This window comes from Odontomachus brunneus, unplaced genomic scaffold (genome assembly GCF_010583005.1).
Source record: "Odontomachus brunneus isolate Ranch 3 - 2012 unplaced genomic scaffold, Obru_v1 Obru_scaffold_001, whole genome shotgun sequence".
Classification (NCBI taxonomy): Eukaryota; Metazoa; Arthropoda; class Insecta; order Hymenoptera; family Formicidae; genus Odontomachus; species Odontomachus brunneus.
In genome coordinates this window covers 113,303-132,857 of record NW_022639451.1, presented here as the reverse complement: position 1 = coordinate 132,857, position 19,555 = coordinate 113,303, and the positions used below count along the sequence as shown (strand labels likewise).

The window sequence follows — 19,555 nt, the reverse complement described above, 5'->3', positions numbered from 1 at the left end:
ACTAGTTCAGCAGTGAAGCTGAAAAGAACAGACCATTTGCAAGATTCACACCGCGTCCGATTTCCGACGTACGACGTCCGATATCCAATAAGAGAACAGCTTTCTAATAGAGAATTTAATTCTTCATTGGAATAGAAAGCACATATTCTTGCATAAAAGCGTAATATACAACGCATAAAAAAATGAACCAGAGTCCTAATTTCTATTGCCAGGACGAAAATAAAAGCCTGTGATTGGTCAATTTTCTCATGCGTTGTGCATTATGCCTTTATGCAAAAGTGTGTGCTCCCGCTTATGCTGCACTGTAGATGTTATGGCTCCTGCACACAGGACGCGATAATGCTTGCCGCGCGGCGGAAGTTCGCCCGACAGCCAATCAATATGCTACTTTCCATAATAACCTTTTAGCTCTTACGGAAAAACAACATATTGATTGGCTGTTGCGCGGATTGTTCGCGCGGCAAGCATTACCGCGTCCTGTGTGCAGGAGCCATTAGGCCTGTTCTTTGTAGCTGCACTGCTGAATTGGTGCAATAAGTTAAAGTGAGACAAGTATATGTTTTCTCACTCTAACTTATTGCACCAGTTCAGCAGTGCAGCTGAAAAGAACAGACCAAGGCTGCGTTCGGGGAGACGCTATTTTGCGCTATGAGCGTCCTCTGTCCTTGTTCAACTTTCAGGAACAAACAAGGACAGAGCACACTCATTGCGCTAAATAACATCTCCCCGAATGCGCCCCAAATGTCTATGTTCGCAACAAATATTTAGGAAGATATAAGAAGAAGAAGCAGAAGATGAAAACGTAGTATTGTTTTCTCAGAGAGACAAATATTGTTTAAGAAGTAGAAGATTCATTCTTTTTGAAGAGCTAAACCTTCAAAAGTTCATATCAACATACATCATGGATATACAAATAGTTAATACACGACGAAAAATATTAAGTCATGTGGTTTGCAGTACTTTAGTAGAGTGCGGTTTTGACGCGTGTGAGAAAGAAGTTGTGGAGACTTTTACAGAGATGTTACAGTCATGTAAGTTTCAACTTTATACTCCTAATTAACTGACGACTTAACATAACCTAACTAAAATGCTACAAACTTTGGTTTATAGTTATCGTGGAAACTGGAGCTTCTGCAAGAAATTACTGCGAACTCTCTGGACGAACTGAGCCTCTGATAGCGGATGTAATATTAGCATTAATCAATATGGGTATGAGATTAGATAATCTGGAGGTGTATGCAAAGAGGCAGAATAGGACAATTTTGCCAACACTTCAACAACAGACACAATCAAAGCAATTAAATATCTTGCAAGCTGGTGTCAAGCAAGGTCACCCATCACATATACCAGTTCACTTACCATCTTTCCCTGACCCACATGCATATATCAGAACACCAGTAAGTATGAATGAATTATAATTATTGACCACTTTGTTTGTATGTTAATTTTATATATAATCAAGAAGTTAAATAATACAATAATACCAATTTGATTTAATGATGGTATATATTGTAGACGCATAAACAACCTGTAACGGAATATGAAGCCATAAGAGAAAAGGCAGCAACTCAGAAACGAGATATTGAAAGAGCTCTAACAAGGTTTATAGCTAAGACAGGAGAAACACATAGTCTATTCCTCACAGAAGACAATAGCATGTTTCCTTGTAAGAAATCTTTATTATTTATACTAATTATTTTATTATTTATTTTACTATTTATCTACTGCCATTTATAGTTATTTATAGTTTATTGATCAAGTTGAACCAATATCTTAAAAGTGAAACAAGTATTTTCTTTGTTTCAGTAATATCTTGTAAGTCACAATTCCCCAACTACATCTCTGCTCTCCTACCACAAGATCAAATATTTGAGCCAGATACAGATTTTCAGTTTGAACCAAGCCCAGTAAAAAAAAAGAAAGAACAGCAAACTAAAGAAACTGAAGAAGGTAAGCCTTTTATATATATTTATATAGAAGTAGATTTAAAATAAATATAGTTTGTGTCTAGTTGATATAACAATATAAATATTATATCAATTGTCAAGTTACAAACTTTTGTTTACAGGTAATCAAACACAAAATGAGAATGAACAGAATGGTGAGGCTACTACTCAGCAAGATGTTATAGATAATCCATATTTGAGACCAGGAAAGATTCCTAAGAATAAAATAGGTACAACAGCACCTACGCAGAATTCCATTAAAAGAGAACCTTTTGATTCTTAAGTACTGTGATATGATTTATATTATTAAGCAATAATTTGTAACGCATATATTATACAGATTCGTTATAATACATTAAACAGATCATAGTAATTAAGAGTAATAACTATTATATATACACAATAAAAGTTATTTTTATTATAAACATGGTTACATAAAAATGTCCTCAAATACATTATCCTTACTTGCTGTTGGGAATTAATATATATCATAACATTCCGTATCTTAATGTTTTAAATTGATCTATACTGCAAAGAAAATATGTTAGAAAACTGTTATCGCTCTATATGATTAGCACTATCCATTACACAGCAACATTGCTTAAGACAATATTGCACGCATTAGCACCATTGAAAATATGGGAACACAAAACTAATGCCGAAATTGATGCTATTACAATCCCATGAAACTTATAAAAAATATATTTTTCTAATATATCGATACAATGCATAGCGATAGGTGTCTAATTTCGTCATCTGAAGTATCTCTAATAATCCCGAAAATTTAAGTATTTTAGTAAAAATTCATGTTTTAAAGTTTATTAGTTAAAATTTATTATTTTTATTACTAAGAGGATATTGTGTAATAACCGATAAGTTGAACCTTTATATTTCGCCGAACTAATACTACTATTTTCAAAATTGGATAATAATTAGTTAGTTAAAAATTAAATTAGATAAAAGTTAATAATTTTGAACTAAATTTAGTAAAAAAAAATATTAAAACTTATCCAACTCTGATTATTTTATATATATTCATTTTTCTGTACTTTTTATATTCAAATATTACAGATGATTCGGACACTATAAACCTAGGTAACACCGCTGTGCACAGCAGTTTAATATACTTGTATAGCAATCTTAAGTGTGACTATACTTGTGTTTAATTTGTAAAAATATAACATTTTAGTCCCGTGTGATAATATTCTATGTAACAAAGATAGAAATATTTTACTTACATACATATTTGTCTTACGAATCCTATTGCCTTTAATTTTATCAAAAAACTTTTTGAAAACTTGTGGACAGTGAGTATTTTAATTCGGCTAGAGAAAAAGATTCATGAAAAAAATATATTATCGCCATTATATCATATATTACTATTGTGTTGCCAGGTATATATTATTGCTATTATTTAGATACTATCATTTTTAATGTACGATATATTGTATTTACGATATATTGGATATATAAATAAGGCTTTTCACATTCTCTTCAGAGATAGTGAACTAAGAGATCAAAGATTAACTTTCAAGCTATAAAGTATTACTCATGATTAGCTTACATTATTATGCTTGGTTATTTCATTAAACAACATAGAAAGTAAAATTAATAAAATATTATAAAAATCATAATAAACAATATATGAAATATGAATAAGCATTGATTTATTGCTATTTGTCTAGCTTTCAAGAATTGTGCGTTTTAATGTGTATATATATAAAACTGTTAGTATTGCCTTCTTTTAAAAACAACATAAAAAACAAAAAATTAATCAATGATTAATCGCCCGCCGCGCGATAAAACAAATATAATATAAATCAGTTTATAAATTTCTTAGAAGCGTAATATTGCGTGTGCAATTAGTGTATACTTGCATCTGATATAGAAATACGTCTTATGTTAGCGATTTTTTTTCTTATATGTCGTGGAAAAATTGCTGCTAGTATATATGAACACCAATCGAAATCTTGCATGTTCTCCCCAAGTAAGTTTCCTCTCACGTCGACGTACATAAAGAAACTAATATTGATACCACGGCTGACGACGCACCCAGCGCAGCTTCATACCAGAAGCAGTACGAATCTTTATGCTGGCACATTCTGCAGCACGTACGGTTTCCTTTACGCTCTGCATGAGATTCTGAGCATTTCCGACAAGCATATCCGTCGCTTCTTGATCTTCCTCTGTACCTATATGTGCACATTATGAAAACGATCATTAAATATAGTTAAAGAAGTGTTTCTTTGATACATTCATGTTTATATGTGTTTTACTTCTAAAACTAATCTTCATATTTTATAAAATTATATTTGTAATAGATTTCATGAATATCATATATTTGATAGTAATTAACATCACACGCAAATTGGATGTCCTATTTTTCCATTATATGCATAAGATTCACTCACTCCAATGTTTCAGGCTTAAATGAAAGAGAGACAAGTAACGATTATACAAATATAATTTTATCCTAAACTACTTAATATTCTGTGATAAAAAAATTTTTTTATAACTCCACCTAGCGTGAATATTTCTTTGTGTGTCAAGATAAAAATGTATTCTACATTGAAATGTGATATGTGTGATTTACATGCAATGTATATCTACTCATTACTTTTCGAATCAGGGAATTAAGTGCAAATAAGTGTCTTGAATGTGTTTAATGTACATGTAAACTTTCACTTCAGAGAAAATTATCCCATAATTATTAGGGCTCGTGTACATGAGATCACATCAGGAATATAATACGGATTTAAAGCAAGTTGGATCGTAGAATTTGAGTTTGGAGCCCTAGTAATTATGTAAAACGCATGCATGGATGAAAATGAAAATATAGAATTCTTGGAACAGGAGATGAAACTGACATTTGTTTAAAGGAAACTCTCGTGAGACCGATATGGATTATTCGAATTTGGATACCTGCTTACCATATTATATACATATATATATATATATATATACAAATTATACATTATAAATTGCAATATGGCAAAGTCGGTAATGATGATATATATGTCAGATATATATGAATGTATAATATACTGTGAAATATATATATTTAACAGAGATAGAAAATATTAAGTACCGAACTTAATTTTCGACTCTCATGAATAGATGGCAACAACGAATGTTGTGACTAACAGCTAAAAAGAAGGCTTGTTATTTCTCAATAAAATTCGATACACAACCTATTTTATTTAATAGAAAATAGAATAAAGAGAAAGTGATAAAGAGTTTTTTCGACATGTACTTCTTCACTACTATAGTTATAGAAAAGAAAAATCCAACTAAAACACATCAATTGCTCAATGAAGCTTATGGTGATTCATCGAAAATAATTTACAAAGAATGATTTCAACTATTTAAAAATAGTGATTTTAAAACAAACGTCTAGGTCAGCCAAAAAAGTTTGAAGACGCCGAATTGCAAGCATTATTGAATAAAAATCTATCTCAAACGATTAAAGAATTGGCAGAAGCATTAAATGTCATCGACAGAAGTGTTTCCAAACGTTTACACGCCATGGAAAAGATTCATAAAGAAGGAAAATGGGTACCACACGAATTGACTGATGCTGCAATCTCTAATCGTCTTTCTATCGCTAATTCTTTTCTTGCAAGACATAAAAAAAGAGTTTTTTATGGCGAGTTGTGACCCGTGAAAAATGGATCTATTATCGACGATAATCTATGGATCTATTATATACGATAATCCGAAACGCAAAAAGTTATGAGTGGACTTGGACCAATCATCAACTTCAATGCCTAATCGGAATATTCATAGTCAAAAAATAATGCTGTATATTTGATGAGATCAGGAAGACATAGTACCATGAGTTACTGAAACCAAATGAAACAGTCATAGTCGACCGCTACCAACAACAATTGGAACGTTTGAACGAGGAATTGATGCAAAAAAAGGCTATCAATAAAAGTTATTCTTTTGCACGATAATGCTTGGCCACATGTGGCAAGAACCATTCAATAAGCACTGGTAGAGCTTGAATGAGAAGTTCTCCCGCACCCAGCCTATTCTTCAAATCTGATCCATCAGATTATCACTTGTTCCGATCGATGCAACACGTCCTTGAAGATATACACTTCTCTAATTTTCAAGACGTGCAAAAATGGGTCAATGATTGGATCGCTTCAAAAGACAAAAAGTTCTATCGACGCAGAATTCAACTTTTGCCAGAAAAATGGGAAAAAGTCTTAGAAAATAATAGAAAATGTTTTTATTGATGTATTCATCTATTTTGTCATTGAAATAAATGCATTTTAAGTAGAAAAAAGTCGGAAATTAAGTTTGGTACTTAATATATGAATATTGCTATGTCAAATGGATTTGCTATCTAAAAATCAGCTATGGATTTAATATTCACTTACTGCAGCCAATCAATTCATCTACACCACGACGAGCAGACGCATACCAAGGGCATACCATTTAAAGTTTAAATAAAATATCAAAATCATGTTAGTCTGTTTCTTATCAAGAAACCGCTAAATCGATAAATTACGTTGTAATATAAATTATTGCTCTATTATTTTTTTGCGTTTAATAACGTCTGTATTTCATCGGATCACAGTGTTTCACCTTCTTGTATTTCCTCTCGAGGAAAGAAGTAGGGGTTGCATGCATTTTCAATGCAGTGTTTAACGCGTCAATATCAAAATCAATTGACATTAAATCTTTAAGGGTATAAAATAAACGCCATTAAGAAAAAAAGAGAGTGAGAAAGAGAAGATAACATCAAGCACAGAAGTTTGCAACTTCTTTACCATAAAGCATCAGCTCTTCCCAGGTCGGGAGTGTCTCTATATACAAAGAATTTAATTTCTTCATTAATAATAGCAGTTATCATATTTCCGTTAAGCAATGTTTCGCAGAGAAACTATATCATCCTAAGATCACTAGTAAATATTTTTTAATTAGCCCGGCGATCGCGAGTTTGTTGCCAAATATAATCAATATATAAATTGATATATGAAAAGAAATGTTCCAAACTATACCTTGTGCTCCGAGCATAGTGGCTTTTACAGTGGACAGTATCTTCAATTGCGTGCCGATAGTAGGTATACGCTCGCAAACTTGAAGTAAATTCTGTAAAGATAAAAACATTACAAATATTAGATTATCACGCGTGTCACTTCTAAGGAGAGAAAACGAGTGCCAACGAACCGTTCGAATACGTTTATCGGTACATTCTCTGGCGAGCTCCTTTGCCAGACGGGTGACTTCCTGAGAAGCTTCCGCGATTGCTTTGGCGCACGCGATAAGATCTCGTTTATTGCCACCCTCGCCTCTAACTAGCCCCGATAATCTACCCATCAGTATGGCCATTTTCTTGGCTGCGGCGATGATCTCGTTATCTTTACTAGACCATTGTCGCACTTCTTGATGCAGACCGTGGGCAGCCATCTGTACAATAAATCTCATATTGTAGTTCTTCTGTTTAATTATTTTATATTTACATTTAATCCGTTAATAACATCAAACTAAGTAGCTAGTAGCCAGCTTAGTTCAGGTAGATAGATTTATTGAACTTTGAGGTAAACACTTTTAGATATAAAGTAAATATAATATATTTTGAGAGTAAGTGATCATACGAGTCGTTAATAATAAATTGTAAAGAAGTTTAAAGTATGTGAAACAGTTGAAATACAATGATGAACATATATATACAAAAGTTTGAATAGATGAGATATATTACAATTTCAGTGTATTAAAATATATTGAAGCATGATTGAAGCTAAACTTTATAATGTGAAGTATAATACAATAAAAAGAGAAAATTGAAATTATGATTTAAGATTAAAAGCTAAGATGAAAAGTCTAGAATAGAAAAGAGATAAAATTTACTTTATTTCAAAATGGATCACGGATTAAACGCACAATAATAACAAGTATTTCCTCACCATTATCGGTTGATTAGGTTGTGGGGCGTGCATAAACATCTCATCTTCGTCGTCCGTCTCGGGAGGAGGAGGTCTTGGTGGTGGAACGTCGCCTCCTGGTAAAGGTGGTCGAGGAGGTGCTACTTCTATACATAATAAACAAGCATAGGATTAATAAAAACAGATATTACAGTAAATGACGTTTAAAACAAATTCCAATATGTAGTACAATTCCTGCGATGTCACAATTAATAAATGTCACGTAAAAATACATTGAAGTAATTACCGTCATCAAAATTGTAATCATAATAACCTGGCAGTCCAAGTAGCATTAAAGACAAAAACACATGGTGTTAAAACAAAGTCAGATGTAATGTATAATATAAATGCTCCTACATGCATATAACTAAGCATTGAGTTAGTATCATGCTGCTTAGACTTGCAAATAAACATGATACGTATTTATTAGGCATTAACACAATGTTAAAAGTGAGTAATGAAATATATGTTATCATTTGACAGTTTAATGCCATAATAGTTGTAATAATAATAAATATCAATTACAGGAGATGTAATAAATTAAAATTTATCATACTGAATACCTAAAATCATTAATGTTACAAAATAATAATAATTATTATTATTTTTGCGCATTGTAAATATTGTGTATATATTATGAGGAGACAAAATGTAGTTTCCTCTTTTAAATAAAAGATCAATTAAAATAAAATTTTATATCCAAAGGTAATACTTATGCTTATGAAGATATATAAAGTTCATAACATACATAATTAAATAATGTTAAGAATAACGTATTATATTATGTTTTCTTTTTGTTCATGATATCACAACCGATCATATTTGTAATATTTCAATGTTGAACACAGTACAAATTTGATCTTTAACATGCTTTGTATCAAAGGATAAATAAAAATTAAAGCATCAGAGACAGAACGTTCACTTATGGCCCAGAAGTGTTTTAAATTACCTCCGTCGTGAAATGATTTGTCTAACTCGTTGTCAGAAGCCAGTTCTTGATACAAAAGATCGGGGTTCTCTACTGATTAGGGAGCAAATATAATTAATATGTTATAGTTCTGATGTCAATAAATTTAACTTTCCGATTATTGTTACTCTGATCTACATTTTACATACGATAAAAATGAATGTAAGCAAATATTGATATAATAGCAAATAGATTTTGTTAATTATGAGATGGCACGTTTTGTAACTTCTCTGTTCATGAATAACATAATGTACAATGAATGTGAATGTGTGAAAGAGATTGACTTGTGCTAAATAGAGCATGAACGAAAATAATAGAATATCATATATTTCTATTGTATATGTTTCTATACCGCTATAAAATTTTATTAAATGCTTTAATGCATATGCAGTCTTTATCGTTCCTTTTTTATGTAGCTTTAGAAACGAATATGTCTGCAAAATTGTATAATAAATAATCATGCATCAATCTTTTCATGCTGAAAGAGATACCTTTATCTTTGGTGTAATTATATTGTAGGGTTGGAATTTGTTCATCTGTAAAAGATATATCAGACATACTTATTTCATTAATATTATTTTTACTCTTTAATATTGAATACTTTATTGAAATGCGCGGTTTTGTGTAATTTACCTATACCTGTGTAGTTATAAAAAAATTTACAATTTTAAACATTAATATTTGTATCATTTATAAAAGTTCCTAAATATTTTTGAGAAACAATATAATGTGAAAATATATGATTTGATATGATTGGATGACTTTAATAGATGAGATATAATCATTGTTCTATAATACAAACGCTATCTATCTACAGTCACATCTAATATTTTATCTACATATATAATATACAAAAGCAAAAAAAATTTGTTAGCGGCGTAAATGTTTTAATTTATTTTAATGAACTTCTATAAACTACAAAGTTATACAATAAATCTACAAGAGTTACCGAAAACAATAAGTTTAATAAATAATTACTACTTCCATCCCATCCCAATTTTTCCTAAAAAGACGATATTGCAATTATATTTAATATTGAGAAACAATCACCCACCTAGATGTTTTTGTTTCAGCTGATAGAAAAAATTCGCCTTCAAAAATTATTACCGACTCTTCGTGCGCGTACGGGAAATATTTATTAGAATTAAAAACTTACCATCATTAATGTGTAACTGTGACATTTCCAAAGGTGGTACTAGATCTGGTTGGACTACAATGGCTTTACGAACTTGTCCAACGTTAGCCAGGAGCTGATAAGCAAGATATAAAAGGATATAATTAGGTAAAATTAAGTTGGACATAGTTGGATTAAGTTGGATATTTAAAAAAAAATATCATATTGGTATGAAATACGTACTGCACGGTTGCTTTCTCTCCAGTGTGACACGGCATTGTTGTTATTAATGTTCATTGCCACTAATTTTGCATCTTGCACCATTGGAGCGACACCTGTTCAACGTAATTGTCAATTCGAGAAAGAATCAAATAGTAAAATTTAAAATAAAATTTAAATCAAAAATATATAATCAAGATATTGTTAACATTTTCGAAGTAATAAACCTACTATATGGAGATGGAGCTATAATTTTTACAACTTACACATAAAATAAAACACAAAATATACATAAGCATATACAGATAAAAATCTGTATCGTGCGATACAGATTTTTATCTGATTAAAAGCAAAGTAAACGTTATTGTGCTATAAATCTTTCGAATTTTGGAATATAAACTTGGCTTATTTGTGTTTCAAGTACTTCATATGCCAATAATCATATCAAAACTATGAGAAAAACAAAACAATGCTAATATAAATGAAAATATACTTACTGTTCTGGAGAACATCAGTAGCATGATTTACCCGCTGTATAAAGGCAGGATCCTCACTATTGTCGCTTTCTTGCTTCGCCACGAGTATGACTCGATTGGCGAGACGCGCGATAGACGCCGTGTTATCGACCATCTTTTGCGGCAAAGCCTTGGCAATGGCTTCCTCACAAAGAAACGCATGTTTCTGCATCTGTTCCTCGGAGGTCCTGATGAAGTCGCCGCTGTCGGTTGCCTCGTCGCATAACGCTCGCGCTCTTTGCATCGTCTCTGCGTATTGCTGGCGCAGATTCTCGAAGTGTTCGTCCGCGGCTTTGCTGTCCGGATATGTCATGCGGATTCGACCGGCGTTAACTAGCTGCGGCGTTAGAGACTCTACTTGCGAAGCACTAGCGGCTAATGCTTCAGCTAGCTTCTTGTTTCCACCGCTTCCTGTAACAACGCAACTATTTTTAATAAAATGACAAGGTATAATAAATTTTCCAAATTATTCGATTAAATAATTCTGTGCGCACAGTAAGATATAGAAAAGATAATATCGGCACAATCGAAGAGATCACAGGTTTGTGGTATGGTGTTAAAATAATAATTACGTACCACCAGCTGCAACCATCCTAGCTGTCTTTGCCGCTCTGTTAGAAAACGTCTGCAGTGCATAGGTTTTATCGTTGAAATTTTGATCGCGTCCCGGTGTACCGGCGGGGGCCAAGACGGCATCCGTAAATTGCTTGAGAGGTGTAGTGATGTCGATAAAATCTTCAACGACACGGGATACAACGGCCTGCTGTATCCTGTTCTTCAGCTCGTAGAGCTTGTGAGACAGTTGCCGGGCGATGTCCTGAGCGCGCGGAGTATTGCCTTGACCATGGGCACACAGATCGGCGAGCTGGTGCGACAGATTGTCCACTTCGTCGCACAGTTGCAGAATCTCCGCCTTGTGTATACCAGGTAAACCCTCGGCCACCTACTCGCCAAACATAATTTTATCACTGATAACTGTCGCAGAGTTTTGGCGAGAAAATAATACACAGAGCGCTGCATGCATCGCGAATTTTCTCTAGACAACAAAATCTTTAAGCAGTTAAAAATCGATACTGTGTGTGTGTAACAATAAATGTGATATATTCCAGCAAAATTTGTGAAGTTTGTCGAGCTTTAAAACTCTGCTGAACTATAAACCTTAAGCGGAAATTTTAATTTGAAATCGGACATTTTTTAAAAATAGAAATGTATCTACATCGTTAGAGAAAATACACGGCGCTCGGAGCACTCTGCATGGCTCTTTGCATTGTAACACTGGTAACGAACAGTATACATTGGAAGAGAATAACGAGAAGTATTTACAAACTCACATTTTCACTATGTTGCTCATTCTTTCTATGCGCAGCATTGAAGACATTAAGCATTATAGAATGAAAATTTGACTGGTTTGAATTACCATGTAGAAGAGAGGACGGTGACGATAACGCGCTTCTAATAGTTACGTGTCGAATTTAACAATGACCGAAACGATCATAAGACTTCGTTACATCATACCTTCTTTCCTTCGTGTATTATTAAAGCTATAGCCCTTTTACCGAGTCCCTTGTCATCGTGCTGTGGATTCAGAAGCCACTTATTCGCTTGCTCTAAACGACCTGCTACTGTATGTGCCGTTTGTGCAGTTCCCGATTTATCTGCTGCTACCAAAGCGGACGCTACCGAGCCGCGGAGCTCGTTTAATTTCTCTTTAATACTGCGTGCTAAGGCTTCCGCTTGCGGTGTGGTGCCTTCATAGATATACATACGTTATTTAAGCTGAATAAAATCTGTCTCGGGCAATATTGCAATTTTCAGGATACAACAGTCACGTTCGATATTACTTGTACCAAGTTCAACTAATTATTACATATAGATACTATAAGTGTCTCAAATTTTATTAACGCTTTAATTCCAATACTAAAAACCTTACGAATTCTCTTAGTTGCTTTCTTAATAGAAATATGTAAATTGTTATCTGAGCATTACTATTAATGGAATGGTAACTCCGCAACTGTTGCATTCGCTGAACACATCCGTTAACACGATGTAAATCTTATGGAACTTAAAGTCACCTTTTTCGTTTTGACGCAATTCGCAGAGAGCGTCGGTCATAGTGACTATTTGAGAAGCCAGTTTAGACATGGGTTCCGCTTGTGACGGAGGTAAATAACGTTCCGACAAACGCGACGCCTGTTCTATTATTTGGCGAAGACTTTTCTCTCCTACTCCACCTCTTAGAGCCAGTCCGTCGTCTAACCAATCATACGCGGCTCGTATTCGAGATTCTATAGCGCTCTGAGCCTTCTTCAGCACCTATACAACAATAATAAGATTACATAAAATTTCATTTCCACAAGTAAGCTGTGTGATTACATCACGTGATGCAAAATAACCCACAGTTAATTGATCGGCTTCCCATTCCTCTTCGTCGTACGTTGTCAATTGTAAAACTCGAATAATTTCGTTTAGTTCGTCAGACATTCTTCCGGACAAGTAGTTGCGATTTTCCGCCGCTTCGTCTGCACCTTTTCCACCTTGAGAGATAATATGAATAAAGATCTTCATGGAGCAGATCAGAATTGGAGCAAGCGTTTTGACCTATAAATACATTATACATTAGTAAATTATCCTAAGATATAAGTTTTGCAAAGTACATTTATTAATCATATAAAAAAGCTTAAAAAAGATTTAAGATTCCCCCAGAAATAACTCTTATTTAAAGAGAGAATGACTTTTTAAACAAGCAACATACATATAAATACATTATAATCAGCAAGGTTTTTCCATACTTACTTGCTCCAAACAACGTACTAATATCTCCCTATGCACTTGATGCGTCAACTCTTTCTCACGAGCGCTTACTTCTCTCGATACTTTACTAAGGCATGGGCTTAAATTCTTAAGAAAATGTACTAAATCTTCCATCGTCTCGATAACTTCAGTAACGGCCAAGTAATCTAATACACGCTTGCATTCTCGTATGATCTTCCGTACTTCGCTCTCATCGAAACAAAGAAGCAAGGAGCTAGTGCCTTGCAAGATACCACGTGACCCTTCTATAAGCTTTTTTCTGGAAAGATACGATATAAACGAATACGTTACAACGAATTTGCAAATGAATTAATAAAAAAACATCAAAAATTACCTGGCAGGACCAGAGTACGGATCTTGCTTCAACATAGCTGATGCTTCCTCCAGGAGACGGGAAGCACCCTCGACGCGTTGCAATGCCGCTGGCATGTCTTGCTTAAGCAATGCATCGTCAGACGAGTTTATCGTTTCCTTTCCGACCTATAAATCAAAATAATGATAAGACAATACAATGATAATAATAATGATAATAATGATAATACAATACAATGTGTGAAAAGAAAAAACTGAAATAAATAAAATAATTAAGATTATAAGATTATATATATTTTTTTAAATTCATTGAAACTTGCACTACATATAAATTGACATATTATCTAACTGCTTCTATAATTAAAAAAAATTGATTATTTGAGAATTGAGATGATGTTTGAAACTGAAGTTGACATTTTTTATATGTCTTCCTTGGTGTTAGTATGCTATTTTTAATTCTTATTTTTAATTTCTTTTAAACTAAGTTTTAATAGAGAGAAAACTACTAATATTAAAGATTAATTATACTTAAATTATAATATGATATAAAATATTTATATAATATATGAGACATTATGTACAAATTTCAGAATAACATTGACCATTTTGTTTGGGAAATATGGCAGTGTAATTCCATAATTTATAATAATATTCAAAATACACATACACACACACACATATATTTTTAAACAATTATATGTACGGTCTGTCCAAGAAGGATCTGACTTGTGTCAATATTACTGTACCTAGATTTGTTATTGTAAATAATGAGTATTCTTCATTTAGGGGGAACCTTTGTGTGTCCTCGCCAAGAAGTAGCTCTTCTTCTACCCTGTAGCTCTTCAGTCGACAGTACGCAGTTGTGTAAGTATCCAAAATTGTGAGCCTCGCATTTCTACTTTGTCTATATAATGACTGAGCGCATCGTGCAGCGAATTTCTATAAAATTTTGCCAGAAACTTGGCTATTCGTGTTCGGAAACGATCAGAATGATTCGTAAGGTTTATGGGAATGAATCTATGAGTAAAAACGAATCAAGAAATTGTTTAGACGATTAAAAAATGGCCGCACTTGTACAAAATAATCTTCGTTCTAGCAAACCTATAACAGTCAAAACACTCGAAAATGTGGAACGAATTGCAATCGATAAAAATCGTCGTTTGAATGTGCGAGAGTTAGAAAAAGACCTTGGAACTTCAAAAACTATTGATTCTGCAATTTTAACCCAAGATCTGGGGATGAGTCGCGCAGCTGCAAAATTTGTTTTACGGCTGTTAATAACTCCAGAAAGACTATCGAGTGGAAATCGCCCAGGACAACCTGGAAATGATCAGAAACAATCCTGAGTTACTTAAAAAGCTCATCACCAGCGGTGAATGGGTCTACGGCTATGACTCTGAGACAAAAGCCTAATTTTCTCAGCGGAAGACGGCAGAAGAACACCGACCGAAAAAGCGTGTCAAAGTTGAAGCAATGTGAAGATAATGTTCACTGTTTTTTTCGACCACGAAGATGTTGTTTATCATGAATACGCTCCACTAGGTCAGATAATGAGAACAAAGAATACTATCTACAAATTCTATAAAGGATTATAAGATGCAGTGAGAAGGAAACGGTCTTATTTGTGAAAAAGTGCTGACTAGTTGCTTCACCACGATAACATATCTATCCATTCATCTCACATTATCCAGGTTTTTTTGACGAAACATATCCCAAGTTCGTTAGCTTCCACACAGTCCTGATACAGCTTCGTGTAACTTCTGGCTATTTCAAAAATTAAAAAATCCCTTAGAAGAAAAGAGATTTGATGATGTGGAGGATAAAACAGAATACGACGAGACAGTTGTTAGATATTCCAAAAGCTGAGTTCCAGGACTGCTTCAGAAAGTGGAAGCAACACTGGAGGAAAGTTGTGGCTTCCAAAGGAGAGTACTTTGAAAGGGACATAATCGCCAATAATTCGAAGTAGCTCTTTCTTTTCGTATAGCGTAAAGTCGGATACTTTCTGGACAGACCTTGTACCTTTTTTATTATCTATATATCTCTATTAGATCAATTTAAAATATAAAATAACACAAATAAAACATTGATAATAAAAATAAAAAATATTTTACATATTAGTGATGTTGTTCAGATATTGATCTGAATTTTATCTCAAATTAACATTATTACTTAGGTAATAAAATTAATGTAGAAACGTAATAGAAACGTAATTTTATTCTGTAAATTAAGTAAGTTTAGTAATAATATGGCACTGAAAATATATATAATAATAATATGATAATATGATATTAACTTTACAGTCTTTTTAAGAGAAACCAGATTATTTTTTTTATATATATACGTTTATTTTCTGTTATTTAAACTTACTTTTACAAGATTGGTTACAGCCATACTGACAGCCTGTACAGGCCGCCCCAAATCTGGCATTGCATTTCCATCTTCAGCTTCTTCATGTAAGATAACAAGTCTGGAAACCTAGAAAATGTAATTTTTTGCCAATGTCATTAAATCTATTACATATTATATATTTCTATTATCTGTTACATAGTTTATAATATATTTTTTGCTTGTATTGTATATTGTGTAAATATATATATATAATTATAATGTAAATAGATATTTTAATTTAAAACTTGAATATTTTGACATTTTTCTATTCAATTTTAATAGACACAATATTATATGATTAAAAAATATTTTCAATATAACTTTATTTTAATCATTTTAATAAACATAGAATTGTTTCTCAAAAGTAGCAGTTTGTAATGTTCTTAAACTTGACTATATATATACTTATGTCAAGATATATACACATATACATATATATACAGAGTATTCAGCGTAACGGTTTGCACAATTTTTTAGACACTTCTGACAATTTAAGGAAAAGATTGCAAAATTATTTTTCAGCTGTTTTGCGCAAGTTACAATTTGCAATAACAAAAGATAAAAAAATATTTTTTCTTAAAGAAATCAAGGTTACTTTGAACTTTTTAAATAGCACTATGCACTCTTTTTTATATAATATTGTAAAAGACCTTAAGATGAATTTATCGCATTATCACAAATATCACAAATGTTACTTTTATTAACAACAACAATAGTAAAACAATAGAAAAAATTTTAACTTATGAAAGCAGCTGTTTAAATTACTTGCCTTCTTCTGCAACACAAAATTTTGCTCTTTTTAACAAATTACTGTACTATTATGCTATTTGGATTTAAATTTGCACAAGCTGTAATTATCTTTTCTCGAAGATCTGGAACGTTATTAATTGGCATTTGATACATAAGAGCTTTTAAATATTTTCATAAGAAAAAATCCACTGAAGATTGCAGTGAGATCTGTACTTTGCTTGTAAGTACTGCTATTTAAAATAATGCTGCACATTTTATATTAAACATTAACAAAAGTGACATTTGTGATAGTACATTAAATTCATCTTAAAATCTTCCACAATATCATGCAAAAAAATATATGGTGCCATTTAAAAAATTTAAGGTGACCTTGATTTCTTTATAAACAATTTTTTTACTTTTTGTTATTGCAAGTTGTAGCCCGCATGAAGCAGTTGAGAATTCACCTTGCAATTTTTTCTTTAAACTGTTGGAAGTGTCTAAAAAATCATGCTGAACTCTATATATATATGTATGTGAAATTATATTTAAAGTATCAAATGCATAAATAAGATAGATTTTAATAACCTCCGCAAATACTGACAAAAACAGGTATGTGTGGAAATTAAGTATCGAAGATATATCTGATCATGAAATGAGAGCTGATTCATTAATATTCTAATATGAGTGTGTGGGATGCTGTGATCTGTCTGCCACCATCATGTCCTTTTTTGGACACACGGGACTAATAATGCCCTGGAACATCCTCGTACATAATGGCCAAAGGGATTAAATTTCGTCTGTGAAACCGCGGATATGTCTGAAAGATGGATTTAGTTCCCCTGTCCTATATACAGGGCATGATGTCATAGTTCTATATAAAGCATTCTAGATAAAACAAGAGGGTTACTCCGTAAATTTGACTTATGGCAAGTGCACACCGACTCGTACTCTCGCCACATTCGCTTTGCCAAGTGTCGCCGTTTGATTTTGATCGCGCGTCTCGAAAAGTCAAGTATCGTGCTTTTTACGGCGAGAAGAAATGATATTTAAAAAGCTACAATTAGCGCTGAGCAACGCCGAGAACACGAGTCTCTGATATCGTTCATGTCGTGCAACCTGTCACGCGTAAGATGATAATCCGTTTATATAGCTGACGAGCGTTTGTTTAACGAGATATATATGTTATTTCTCGAAAATGTATCAAATATTTCGCGCAAACGGCAAGGAAGCAGCGCGGAGTATTTTTCTGGTACGGCGAATCGGTCAATTCTTTGACATTCCGAGAAGTGAAAATAATCTGTCGTTGAAGACGCGAATATAGATCTTCTGCTCGGCATTACTTCGATGACAGTTGACAGATAATAGGGACGTGTTATCATTTTCGTTACCTGCTGAGCCACAGGCTCGAGAATACTCTCGATAGTCTTGGTATGGAAGACCGGCATATTGCTTGTTTCGTGTCACACTACACAAAATATTGTATCGAGGAAAACAGAGTTCTTTGCTTATGACACCGAGTAACACGTCACTAAAAGAAACGGAGATTCGAGTGCACTGATCGGTATTTCATACGCTGAATTAGGTAACACCCATTCCGAGCGAGCACATAACGTTCACTGTGGTCCACTGTTTTGATCGGATATAGGACCAGTCTCGACAGCAGAGCCATGGCGGATCACGTATGTAATTATTATATTACCGACGAATCTTGGGTCTATTTTCTATTGCTAAACTAGTATACACTTTTTAAAAAGTGTACACTTAATGAAATATTAGGCCTGTTCTTTGTAGCTGCACTGCTGAACTAGTGCAATAAGTTAGAGTGAGAAGACATATATTTGTCTCACTTCAATATATTGCATCAGTTCAGCAGTGCAGCTACAAAAACAGGCCTATTATTTGAAAGAACATAGACTGTCTATGTCTTAACCATGCAATTATGTGCTTAGCACGGACACGAATCGCCAGAAAATGAACGTAGAATGGACACGTAACAAATCGACACTTTACCGGCAGCGTCTGAAAATGGACGTAGGGAACGTAGTTCCACCTAAAAAATGGGTGCAGATGGCGCATCGAACAGCGTGAAAATCGGTGTCGGCCAAAATGTATGGCGTGGCCACTTTCAGGGGTACTATTCCGTACACGCTTACCGACAACTGTCGGATCGGTAGACGTCGTTGCGCAGCTTTTTTATACCATAGAAAAGCTGCGCAATTACATTATCGATCCGACAGTTGTCGGTAAGCGTGTACAGAATAGTACTCTAGGTTTCTTTATGTGGCCGCGGTCCAGTAACCGCTACAAATGCTGCTCACCGTTTCTCTTTCTTGTTCTATTTCTCGGATTCGAATGAAGAAAGAGAAAGAAGTAAAAACGTTAAAAAGCATTTGTAGCACTTACTGGACCGTACCCTGTATCAGCTGTAGGTTTGTTCTTTGTAACTGAACTGGGACTGCACTGTGATCTGTTCTTTACAACTACAAAGTTGCAATTAGAGTTGCATTCCGAAATTCTCTGCCAGTACTGAAAATTTATAGTTCATGTTATGTATATTATAGCATTTCAGCACTGGCAGTGAATTTCGGAACGCACCTAGTTCAGCTACAAAG

General features: G+C 33.4%; 2 protein-coding genes across 9 annotated transcripts; one reads left to right on the top strand and one right to left on the bottom strand.

Annotated features, from left to right (window-relative positions):
- Positions 1–614: 614 nt before the first annotated feature.
- LOC116848251 (transcription initiation factor TFIID subunit 8) lies at positions 615–2,371 on the top strand. Its single transcript, XM_032824179.1, has 5 exons — positions 615–1,031; positions 1,111–1,397; positions 1,516–1,666; positions 1,807–1,950; positions 2,069–2,371. The coding sequence occupies exons 1-5, from the start codon at positions 902–904 to the stop codon at positions 2,227–2,229; spliced, it is 873 nt and encodes a 290-aa protein (XP_032680070.1). The 5' UTR covers positions 615–901; the 3' UTR covers positions 2,230–2,371.
- On the bottom strand, positions 2,343–18,617 carry LOC116847920 (vinculin). 8 transcript variants are annotated; one of them, XM_032823534.1, is made up of 19 exons: positions 18,332–18,617; positions 16,191–16,298; positions 13,843–13,988; positions 13,491–13,767; positions 13,095–13,295; positions 12,770–13,010; positions 12,213–12,445; positions 11,274–11,640; positions 10,680–11,108; positions 10,207–10,298; positions 10,006–10,099; positions 9,341–9,385; positions 8,832–8,903; positions 8,130–8,156; positions 7,865–7,989; positions 7,128–7,367; positions 6,959–7,049; positions 6,728–6,763; positions 2,343–4,138 (listed from the first exon to the last, which is right to left on the bottom strand). In XM_032823534.1, the coding sequence occupies exons 1-19, from the start codon at positions 18,386–18,388 to the stop codon at positions 3,969–3,971; spliced, it is 3,051 nt and encodes a 1,016-aa protein (XP_032679425.1). In that variant the 5' UTR covers positions 18,389–18,617; the 3' UTR covers positions 2,343–3,968. The 8 variants fall into 8 exon arrangements, with proteins under 8 accessions (XP_032679425.1, XP_032679553.1, XP_032679503.1 ...); XM_032823662.1 differs by lacking the exon at positions 6,728–6,763 and having other exon boundaries at positions 18,332–18,388; XM_032823612.1 differs by lacking the exon at positions 8,130–8,156 and having other exon boundaries at positions 18,332–18,388.
- Positions 18,618–19,555: the final 938 nt, after the last annotated feature.